Source organism: Xenopus tropicalis, chromosome 4 (assembly GCF_000004195.4).
Source record: "Xenopus tropicalis strain Nigerian chromosome 4, UCB_Xtro_10.0, whole genome shotgun sequence".
Taxonomy (NCBI): domain Eukaryota; kingdom Metazoa; phylum Chordata; class Amphibia; order Anura; family Pipidae; genus Xenopus; species Xenopus tropicalis.
Genome location: NC_030680.2, coordinates 115,841,678 through 115,853,981, shown reverse-complemented (window position 1 = coordinate 115,853,981; position 12,304 = coordinate 115,841,678). Strand labels below are relative to the sequence as shown.

The window sequence follows — 12,304 nt, the reverse complement described above, 5'->3', positions numbered from 1 at the left end:
AGAAATTAGGCAATAAACTGTGGGTGCATTTTGATACACTGAAAAGTCATGTTCTCCATAGGCAACCAGCGGTGAGCTTCTGTTCCAGACTGAGTAGTACGAAAATCCCCAGTTAGCATAATGACAGCTGTTCTTTAGCTATAAAACTCCTGTAGCCAGGCCCGGACTGGCAATCTGTGGATTCTGGCAAATGCCAGAGGGGCTGCTGTAAGATGCCAGATAGTCACTTTTTAGTGGGCTAGTGGGGGGCTGTTTGGGCTTCTGTGTACTTGGAACACTAAACCTCATCGTTAGTGGCTTTTAAACAGCTGGAAAACACATTTCCCACCAACAGCCAATCAACTTGCAGGTGAGGAGGAATGGTGGGAGACGCCATGAGTTTGATATAACTACTGCCTGGGTGTGGGGACAAATCAGCACTGGGTATCAGAATGGACCACACTATGATTGCCTATTATAATAAATCATCAATACCTAAAGTAGGAAAATAAACACAGTCCAGTGCAGCAACAGGAATCAGGAAATATTGCAAGGACAAGTTAAACCTAAATATAATTTGCAATGGCTTTTGACTTATTTGTATATATATATAACTGCTATTAAAAGTAGTGTTTGCCAGTCCTTTTCCTATTCTTTGCCCTGGGGCTCTGGCATTTAAAACAATGTAACACAAGGCAGCGGACTGACCATCAATTTTAATGCATTCCCAGATGGGAAGGAAACAAGGGACAGGGAAGATTCCTTGTGGGTAACAATACAACCTGTATGGCATCACCCTTATAGTCACTTAGGGTGAGCTTGAAATAGCCATTTGCTATATTATATGCTCCAAGAACCTCAGTCTCAGCGTTGGTTAAATAAAAATGATGCAATAATCCAAATATTAAATCCCCACAAAGGATTTAGTCAAGTCTTTTGCCATGTCGTAAACCCTTGGGTAAATTGGAGTAATCAGATTTACCCAAGGCTTTATGGTTGCAGAGCTGGATCTGTAACTCTATTTTTAGCCAGGAAAGCAGGTGACAGTTTGGCGAGTCCCCGGTGGTGTGAGGTGCAGGAGGGACTATAGAGGGGGGCCTGGGTTTTAGTCTCTGTTACCTGGAAAACTGCTTTAATAAAGCATAACCCAGATATGGAAGCCAATTTATTGTATATTCCTTACAATCTCTGGATTGTGTAACTTGGATACTATGAAAAACACTGTGATGACCTGATGATGATAAGTCTCAAAAATACAAAAGCAAGTTTTAGGCTGTGTAGAACAGTCTGATGTGGAAATGCTGCATGATACATTATAGGGTTCATTTACCCCACAATTTCCTCAGCGTTGTGCATAAACCCCTGTCTTAAAGGAACAGTTTAGTGTAAATATGAAGCTGGGTAAAAAAAAAAAAGACTGCAAAATAAAAATGGTTTCAGTAGTTAGACAAAATGTAATCTATAAAGGCTGGAATGAGGAGATATCTAACATAATAGCCAGACAAAACTGTTCATTTAGTTTGTGTGCAGTCTGTTTTACCAGGTTTCATTTTTACACTGACCCGTTTCTTTAAAACTACTTGCATAAAAATGCACTCCTTGCACTTCTTTATAGTTGTGCCCAGCCATGCTCTGCCCTTCTGTTCCATAATGAGTGCTCCTGCACCTACTGACACAGTGAAGCCTTGGAGCTCCCGCCTCCTCCTGAACAGGCACTAGCTGTACCTACATCCAAATCGGGGGCATACGTCACTCACATGGCAAACACTGGAAATGACACCAGACTTTCACACAATTGCATCCAATGGAAATGTGGTATGCACAGCACAAATGCACCAAGGTAATCACCCCACTGTGATCAGACACTGGAACTCTGGGAAATTCTGCATTGTGGGGACAAAATTGCAATTTGCTCGCCGCACTTGTGGACATACACATGCCCTTATGAGTTTATGGACTGTGAGAGCCAAAGCAGCTCTCTGTGTAACAAGACTCTGGGGCTGCTCCTCTCTGCTGGAAGAACTTTCTAGGGCTTTGGGGCCTTTCCTGCAGCACCGTGCGATTCTGTAGCCTGCCAGTAATTAGGAGAACGTAATGCCAATAACGCAATGCAGTTTCACCTTCCAACAGCTCTTTATTCCATGATGTGATTTTTTATTTTTTTTTTTAAATGTTTTTGGTATTTTACTTCCTTTTATGAATTTACTCATTTTTTTTGCCTATGTCTCACAACATTACTGAGAAAAGACAGATATTCATCCGCATTTTACATTCATTTCACGGATGTGAGCAAGGATTCCAGGTACCCAGCATTCATGATGGGAAAACATAAAAAAGAAAGGAAAGAGAAAAATAAATTGTTCACCAAACCAGAGGTGGGTCGATAGTGAAAGAACCCAAACCGTTTGCAGAACACACCAAGGATATAAACTGTCATGAGTTCGGCAAGGGTTCCAGTTGGGTGAACAGAAGTGCCATAGATTGAACACGATATGAGCAACTATAAGGGGAAAAAGTGGGGCTTTGCGTTTACACCAAGAGTCATGGCTGAACTTAATCTCCTCAGCAGTTTCAGATTCCTGGGAAGGGGGACCTAGAAATTATACAGCAGCACTAACCTTAGTCTTTGGATATCAGATGCTGAATTCCCAGCCATGTATTTCTACCCAGTAGTTACAAATGGCAAGATAACATCACTACCTTCCAGACAGGCATATCGACCAGGGGTGACTTACAGCACTGGACAGTTTCTTACAAGTGCTTGGGATGAGCTTTGACACAGAAAGCAATATAAAGGGCAAGGTATCTGAAGCTAAGGAGCTTGTGGCACATTTGAACAGTGCATCAAGGATGAACAACTGGTTAGAGACAATGCATAGTTCTTATTGACTTGCTTACCCATCTTACATGTGTCTTTAATGAAGGTAGTCAGGGGCCTTCTCAAGGGTAGCAACTAAGGATTCCCTACAATTTGGCACCCTGAACTGAGCATTTTCTTTCAGTTTCCGTAAGTACCACTCAAGGGGGGCAAAGAAGGAATTTCCTAAAGGGGCCAGGAAAAGTGCTGAACTCGTTCTTCATCCACATTTGTTTCTTAATCCCCAACTAATAGCTAGGTTATAAACAGGAATCCCAGTGTAACTGCAGATCATGGCTGTCCAAGAAATCAGTGGAAAAGACACTGGGGGTAGCTGTGCTGAGTGGAGTCAGATTCATAGCCGGAGGCTCAGACAGCTCAAGCCAGTCCATACCATCCAAAGGAGGTTCAGAAATGTCTAATCCTAGGGAGTCTCCTACAGGGGAGAAGTGCAGATCAGATGTGTCCATAGGTGAGGGTGGGTGATCTAAGATGGCCAAGCTGCTCAGCATCTGGCTATGGAGGTCATCAATAAGAGGCATAAAAGCAGGACCATCTTGGTTCCCCCGTAGTAGTGGGCTGCCAGTTGAACTCTCTAGGAAATCCTCCAGCCTTCCTAGTGCAGACTGAATAGGTGAAGGCGGTGGTGGCATTTCAACCTGTGGCACCGTTTGTACAGCTGGGTGACTGGGAGATGTCTGTTTAAGACATGGCACCAGATAATCCTTGAATTCTGAAGGGAGGTCTGTCAAAAAAGCAGAAATAAACCAGGTTATTGGAAGGTTTACTTTGTATGCTGTCGTCACTGATAAGACAACTTGCAAATTGTATCTTTCATATTTTTTGAGGTTTTAGTTAACACTTTGTTCTTCCAGTCTCCAGTGTCTGACCCGACCCTGGCATGCAGTTGCTGCTCATAGCAATGGAAAACACTTTAGTCACCCAACTGAACTATCATCAAGGCACAGAGAATCTCTCCCTAATGATTTGAACTCACTTGGTATCAGGGAAGCACCAACAGTACCAGGTGACTACTAGTGTTCCATCTCCTGCCCAGGGCTATTATCAGTACATGGGCCACTGGAACACAAATCCTGCCTTATTACGTGTGCCTAAAGACACATTCTAGCTTTTTTAAGCACCTCATACTTAGGCTAAACAGGGGAGATGTACACAAATTCCATTTTGTTAAAACAATTTTAATTATCTGGTCTCCAGGTCTGAAGGGAACATTTACCACTATTAATATACAAAAAATGACCCCATAATACAGATATGATTTAGTGTAACAAACTGCTGTGCAAGAGTGCAAATGACATGATATAAGCAGATTCCATGAAACAGACAGCAATCAAGTGTAGAAATGTCCATACCTAAATTCTGGATCAAAAGGTCAAAAAATTCTTCTGCTTGGAGGCCTCCAGGACGACCATCCTTAAAAACAAACAAAAGAATAAGATCAGAGCACAGCCAAGGGCAGAGTTTGATTGATCAGTGGTTCCATAGGGATAATTACCTCAGAACTGCTGGGCTGCTGTTTCACTGCTTCCTCATATCCAGGGGGATCTTTTGACCATGGAGGTGAAGAAGCAGTTAAAAAAATACTGTGTGGTGGCGGCTCAGGCTCTGGCTGTGGGGGCGGTGTTGCTGGAGATTCATTATGCACCGGCTTCTAAGAAATAACCAAGCAGATATTAGATTTTATAGACAGAATTCAGTTTGCTTGTAGCACATTAGAATTGTAATCATTAGGAGGCAGAGTGTAGAACTGGAAGCAACAAAATTTGTAAAAATTTGGAAATTAAATTGGACAAAAGTAAAGTTACAGGAGGAGAGAAGGTAAAGAATAAGGAGGATAAGAAAACGCAGAACAGGAATAGAGACAGTGATGAATAAGGGTGGGTGAGTGAGCTGTGGAGTAAAGAGAACAGGGAGACAAAAGGCAGCTGTCACCTGTTTCTGTATAGAGGAGTTGGAAGTGTCCGCTGGCCGTTTCTGGAATCCGTTCATGTTTAAAATGGGCTGCAGATTAGAAGGTGACAATGACAAGACAGTCCCTGGCATAAGCTGCAGGGCCGGCTTCTGGTTCTGTAGAAGAAATCAAAGTACATTTACCATAGCACAGTTTTATGGGGTCATTTATATGGAAATTTTACTCTCAGACGATAGAAGTATTGAAGGGAGCAGGCTGCAGGTAGCAACTCCAGTGCGGTTTTTGTTCAAAAAGCAATAGGATTACACTAGGATTAAAGGCAGCAGGCAACGTGGGAGTGCTTACCTGGAGGGCACAGTGGTTAAGGAGCACCTCTTGCTTTGGCAGCGAGTTGGTAGGGTGGAGAGATGATGGCGGGGTAGGAACTCTCTGTGAAAGTTGAAAATATCACAAGCTAAATAACAGCCATGAAATAGCAAGTACAAATATAATGACTGTCACACTAAAAAAAAAACAAAACCATATTCTTCTCACAAACTATACTTATGGGCAACCAACTAAATACAGTCACAAATGGTGAATGGGGGGGAGGTGGGAGAGAAAAAATGACTATACACACATGTGCAAGAAGTCTAGTTAGGCACCCACTGGATTAGACTTTTTTTGTTCTTTTAGAGAAATTTCCCAAAATTAATTAAAACTTTTACCATTCACATTTTCAAACCAATCACAGGGAATTTATCAGCAACCCTCAGTTACAGTTACAGTGGGCTTCTTTACTAACTAAGGGTATCTGTACTAGTGCCAGTTACCCATGGCAAACAAATCATTATCACCAGCCAGCTGCATATTTGCCCACTGTTCGTAAATTAGTCAGAGGGTGTTATATATAATGGTATACCTGTAAAAGGTATACCATTATATCAGGCTAAACAGAGGTCTGTGGGCCACAGGTGGCCCTCCAGTCCTTTTCTATAATCTGTCCTTGGGCTCAAAAGTCAGATGAAAATGCAAAATTAGTTTTATAGATGTCAAAATATTTACTCCTGTGTGGAAAAACATTTTACTTGTACCCCTAACTCAAATTACTGCCACCTAATTCCTATCAGATTCAGGGGAGAAGAATTTGCCTTAAAACAGAGAAAGCTTTTGCTTGGAAACCCCAGCAGGTCGCAATATATGAAGTCAGCAAGGACATGTTCCTACAAATTGATCTGACCAGACTATGTACAGGGCAGCACTACCGAATATTTGATATGTAAGTAACTACCTTGTGATACCTAAAAGTAGATATAAAATAGTGTTGAATGAAAAGTAAAGCACAAATATGGACACCATAAGTGCGCCGATAGACCTACTAGTTGACACAAGTGGTTAACACAAGTGGATAAGCCTGGACTGCTTGGCAGTATGGTTTAATTGCTTATGCCAAAAACTTGCATTTATGTATATAAGCCGGATAACCAGGTCAACGATAGGACGTGCTCATCAGCTCAGAGCATGATCTCAGAATTTTGAAGCCTGGGAAGCAAGATGGTTAAATGAAATATGGAAACAGACTGCACACTTTTGGCTGTGCATTCTTAGCCACTTCTCACTATAAGGTACCAACCTCTATATTAAATGCTCAGCTTTTCTCTTGATGTCAATATCAATGCATTAAAGCTATACTCGTTGACACTAAGGAGCAGGACTAAGCAGGACTAAGTCCTGCTAAGCATGAAACATAAACAAAGGTTGTTGTGCAAAGTTTACCTCAAACCATAATTCTCTATAACTGCTTATTATACTGGATGGAAAGATAAAATTAGCATGCCCAGTTCTACTTACCTGTAAAACTATTTGCCTGTTTTCTTCAGGAAGCTGGCTGCTAGGGCTGGCCAGTGTAAAGACTAATTTTGTTCCTCCAGAGCCGTCTACTTTCCCTTCAATGCCACCGGACATAGAACCTATTAAAAGCTGTGTTTCTTGCTGGCAAGCGATAACCCGGTTAAGTTCCTTCTTCACATTATTGCTCGCCTCAGAGGTCTCCTTTTTGTTATTAATGGAATCAATGGTTAGGGACACAGGCTCTTGTTTAACTGCAAGAATTAAAGCCTGCTGGTCGTCGGCACTGTGATGTTGCTGTGTCCGTTTCTCCTGCTCAAGCTGCTGCCTGAGCCGTTCTACTAACTCCTGTTTTTGTTTCAGTCTCCGTGTTAGCTCTTCAATCTGCTTGTCCTTCTCACGTAGCATAAGGTCTTTGTCTCGAGGGTCTGATGAAGACTTCTCAGTTACTGGAGCTGAAGAATTCTGCAGAACTTGCTGGGTGACAGGACATGCAATGGTCTCACCTAAAGCATCACTGATGATGGAGACTTCATCCATGCTGACTACGGAAACCTCTGAAGGACAAGGCGATCCAGGGGGTGTTGAGCTAGTACTGCAGAGCTTTGTGGATTCTGTTGTATTAAGACAGGAGATGGAGAGGGTAGGCATTACTTCAGGTGGCTTTGCTGGCTGTACTGGTGTGGGTTTTGCCACAGGTGGCACTGTGACTGTGTTGGGATCTTGTGACGCCTTTAGCCTCTCTATAAGGTCAATCTTGGTCCCTGACACAGGAAGTCCACGATGTTTTAACTCCTGCTTCAGCTCTGCTACCTGAATATGAAAATAAAGCAAATAACAGGATTTACACAGAAGGAAAAATTGCATAAACCAAAATCTGATTAATTTGACAAATTCTATACAACTTTTAAAACTACTACATGTTAGACAACTAACATAGCTGTCGGATGAACCACAAGAATGACCCTTTATACAGACACTATCATCACCCAATTTGCTTCTGCTTTAACAATCTCCTGTTTGGCTCTCCGTCTTATATAACATTCTGCAAATTTCTGGTACCTAAAGCACCAGTATTTAGACACAGTCTCCTCACGGCTTTACATTTCCATATACTGTGGAGAATTGCATGCTCTTAACTTGGCTCCTGGGCCACGTGTTTAGATAGCTTTTATAAATGAGGTACTGGTTTATTATTACAGAAAAAAAGTGTACATTTTTAAAAAATTATTCTCTCTATGGGAGATGACTTTCACATAACTGATTATGGGTTTCTGGATAACAGATTCCATACATATACAACTAAAGATACTGCTCCTGTTCTGCATATATGGGTTCATGGTACTAGGTCCTTGGCACAGCTGATGTGGGGTAGAAACCAAACCCAGAAAGTAGTGTGGGGAAATAGGAACAATATTTTGTATTTGTATTTTGCTCCACCTTGGAAGCAATATGAGGAGCAAAATAACTGGGTCTTTTCATGTCCTTTAAGAGTAGTACAGAACACAGACAAAGTATTCCTCATGTCTCAAACAGATGGAACATTAACAATGACTAAATATTTTGTTTCTATGTTATTTTTGACAGTCTTCTACAGAAAAGGTCCATAAATCTATGAATGTATGGCTCCCCCTGCTGCACCCCTGAATGTCAGAACATTCTGAAAGTGCATGAGAAAAACAAAAGATGCCCACCTTCATCTCATCTAAGTTGTGTGGCAATGGCCCAGTTCTTCCACCAACTGCCACATTGCTGTTTTGCCTTGTTATTGTTGGTGTGGCCAAGGTGGAAGGGCCAACTGTAGGCATGGAGCGCACTGTGGTAGAGCTGGAGCCGTTTGTGTTCTGCTGGTCTGGCAGAGGCCTGAAATAAAACAGCGAGCAGATAGCTTAGGCATGCACCCATACATTTTTTCTCCACTGCACAAGATGGAGTTTGAGAATCAGAAAAGGATAATATATGGTAACAAGGAATATTTGTTTATATAAAGAAAAAGGTAAAGGTTTATAGAGTTACTGTGAAAGACCAAAGCTTTTAAACTCCCATAATTATCATTGTTGCATTTTACAGGTCACTATGCTTAACAAACGGATGTAGAAGATTGGTTAAGAGACATATTTCGAAGTATTCATTAATGTTCGTGCATAAGAAAGCAAAAGCAGATGTAACTGATGGGAAATGCTAGCGTCACTCAACTTACAAAATACACTACATGCCACTGAAATAATCAGTCTAGAAAAACACTGGCAATGGGATAATCACCAGCTTCCTAAACCAGGTCTTCCTTCTTTTAACTATATCTGTATATTTTCTCCCTATTCTGTTATTTACCCAGGTTTATTGCTGATCATGGCAAGTGAGAGAACTCCTGCACAAGTCAGGCTTTTGGGTAGTCTGGCTCTGCAGATTAGTGTGACATGGCCAATATAATAGGTAGCATTCAATAACAGAGGCCAGTTTCTAGCCGGTCCTTTTAGCAATAAACGATGCCAATGTACAGAAGACTCACTTTGGAGGGGCAGGGAGTATTGTCTGGTAGTTGTAATGCTGATGCTGCTGTTGGTTTATGATCTGAAGCTGAAGGAATAGTTGCTGCTGTTGTAAGAGTTTGGCATAGGAAGAGTCCATGGCTGGAGTCCCCTTCTGCTTCTGATCAGGTGGGATGTACTGGTGATACTTCAGCTTCTTCACCTTGGGCTTGGGCTCTTTTGGTTTCTTGGTGCGCTGGGACTTCTCAATAGATGGTTTTGGTTGGCTTTGCTACTGGCACAAGGGAAAGCATTTTGTAAATTTTAAAATGTAAAATCTTGCTGCCAAGGATAGAGTCATACAAAATCCCTTTTGGGGTTTCATTAAAACAGTAGAAAAACTGTCAAAATAAAGAAAGGCACAATCCACTAAACCATGGCTGTGACTAGACCAGCTACTAAACAGACAAAATTCTATGAAAACTGCAAAAACCCAAACTAAATAAATGTCCACAATAAGCCCATAAAATGGAAGCAGTAAAGGGAAAGCTGTCCTTACACAGTAGTCCCTTTCTTCTTTATACTCATTTTTTGCCCGTCACATTACCTTTACTAGTGCTGGCAGAGATTTGCAGATAGAGGCAGTCAGGCCATTGCTGATGGTTATTGTGGTGCTTTGCAAGGAATCTTGGTTAAAGGGGTCAGTGCCAAGCTGTACACATGGAAAAGCCTGCAACTGAGAGACAGTGACGTGAGATATAAGCACTGTATTTGTAAGGACACTGCTTTATATAAAATAGAACATTTACATTTACAATGGGGAGCACAAACACCAAAATGTGAGAACAAGCAAAATAAGGCCATAGCTATGAGGCATGTACACAGGCACTGAATAAAGGTACAATTACATTGGCTTCAGTCATTCCTGAGCAGTCTTTTATGCTGCTGAATCATTCACTAGAAGTTGAAATATTGTTCTTGTATTATATTGCATTGCATTGTAGCAGTCAGCATTGCAGCCCAGCAGGGAGTTTAGCAAATCCTACAACTCTTTCAAACAGAGAGGCAGCCTTACTGACATCTAAGAAAACATGTGTGTGTGTTTATGTACACACATGATTGAAACCTTAGTTTGTAAGTTCCACATGGGCAGGGATTGACTATATGAAAGAATAAAGCAAGCACAAGAGGATCAGTTGGCTTTCCTGTGGAGGCCCTGAAATAAAGGAGAAGGTCTTTGTTTACCTTTATGAACTTATGTTATGTAACTGCTTAAAGATTTGCAGACACAACACAAAATTACTGTGTGACTGTAACCTAACTATGCACAAAGCACAGTGCCAGGACACTAAAAAACTTGACGTAAATATATGCATTACTGCTAATCATTGGAGGGACACAACTAAGCAGACCGGAAAGCTCACAGTCATAATGAGTTTTACTCAGAGTTTGTAAGGAGTGCCACCAGACAAATTGTACGATAATACATAAACACAATTAGTCAGAACGCTGTTGCTTGGAAACACTGTTTGCCTAAGATAAGTACCACCCCATAATGTTTAATAATTGCTAAAAGAGTGTCTGTGCAAATCTGTGCCAGGCATAGTACTGTCATAGGTCAAACGCGGATGGTTGGTGCAGGGGAGAATTGAAGGTGTTACTTAGCCTTAATAATGGGTGTGGATATTCCCAAGTTTCTAAATGGTGTAGCCTGAATAGCATAGCTTGCATGCTCTGTAGTGGTAAAACTATCCAACATGAATATGGCAGGTAGGAGTGGGGACTGTTTGCTATGGGTGAGGTAGTGCAATAGTGAGCTTTCACCTGCAGATAACACATTCCAGTTACACTGTGGGTGTTTTTACAGGAAGTACAGAGTTAATAAATGCTAGTAAAGTAATGTACAAATGATCTCAGAACTGTGGAGTAGAAACACATACGTAGTTTAAGATATTTGGACTCAAACAAAAATATACAGGAAACTGATTAACTCTTGTATGACCTATACAGAATAGGAAGCCTCTAAGCACCCATCTTACCTGGCATGGAGACAGCAATGGTATGGGGGTTGTTTCACTAGGCCTCATTTCTAGAGGCGATGGTATGGATCCCTGGGACTCCTGGCTTGCTGGTTGTTCAGGAGAAAGAGCATCGCTGCTGTCCTCATCAAAAGAAGAGTTGTCTACCACCTTAGGATAATCCACATCTGCTAAACAGAATAAATTATTACCTATGCTGCAGAGACTAAAGTTAAGTTTGCCATTTGATCGTTCCTCTAGCCCAGGGATCCCCAACCTTTTATATCTGTGAGCCACATTTAAATGGGTTAAAAGTGTTGGGGAGCAACACAAGCATGAAAAAGGTTCCTGGGGATAGCAATAAGAGCTATAATTGGCTACTTAACAGCCCATATGTGGACTGGCAGCCTACAGAACGCTATAGTGGGTTTTTATGCAACCAAAACTTGCCTCCTAACCAGAAATTCAAAAATAAGCACCTGCTTTGAGGTCACTGGGAGCAACATCCAAGGGGTTGGTGAGCAACATGTTGCCCAAGAGCCACTGGTTGGGGATCACTGCTCTAACCATATCTAACCAGTCCATGAGTACAGCCTTCAAATCAAGGACCTGAAGTGTTTTCAAGAGATTTTGTAATTGTTTCTCTAAATTTATATTCATAGCACATTCACTTATACACTTATTCATTGAATTCCAGTCAAAGCACATACAATTCTCTAACCAGAATTCTCTGCTTGACAAGACATTTGGTCAACAAATATTAAGGATGATTTAAAAAAAAAAAAAAAAAAAAAAATCAATATTCCAATCTCAGGTCATTCTGGGCACCTTCTGCATGCAGATTTTACTTTGCCCTACAGAGTCGTTGTTTATAATCATTTTTTTTTTTTTTTTTTTTTTTTTCAAATACTTTGCACTAATTATGTCCTGGAACATATGAAGGGTATTGCTGGGGTTTGTGGTTGACACTGAAAATGAATTCAAGGAAAGCAGAAAAGCTCGTCATATATTATGTTCTCCTTCTGTATTGCTCACCAATAATGGCCTCCTTTAAACTAGTTTCCACTGGAAGAATGTTTTTCACCACTAATTCCATGGGACCTGGGCGCTGAGAGATCTTTTCATTGAGGTCATCAGCCAAACGTGCCCGCTTCAGCTTCATCTGCTTAGCTTGTAAAGAGGGCTCAGCGGAAGTTTCTGCAGAGAGCAACATAGTAGTAAG

At 41.3% G+C, this 12,304-nt stretch overlaps 1 protein-coding gene across 8 annotated transcripts in view; it reads right to left on the bottom strand.

The window, feature by feature from the left end:
• Positions 1-2,093: 2,093 nt before the first annotated feature.
• mrtfa (myocardin related transcription factor A) overlaps positions 2,094-12,304 on the bottom strand; it is a 58,182-nt gene continuing 47,971 nt past the window's right edge. For 5 of the 8 annotated variants that reach the window (XM_012961407.3, NM_001079286.1, XM_031900259.1 and 2 more), the window contains 11 exon segments: positions 12,118-12,279; positions 11,104-11,270; positions 9,672-9,800; positions 9,106-9,356; positions 8,291-8,459; positions 6,600-7,409; positions 5,115-5,198; positions 4,790-4,924; positions 4,353-4,508; positions 4,210-4,270; positions 2,094-3,581 (listed from right to left, as the gene is read on the bottom strand). In XM_012961407.3, the coding sequence (XP_012816861.1) occupies positions 3,097-3,581; positions 4,210-4,270; positions 4,353-4,508; positions 4,790-4,924; positions 5,115-5,198; positions 6,600-7,409; positions 8,291-8,459; positions 9,106-9,356; positions 9,672-9,800; positions 11,104-11,270; positions 12,118-12,279 (2,609 nt within the window). In that variant the 3' untranslated portion in view covers positions 2,094-3,096. 8 annotated transcript variants of the gene reach the window in all.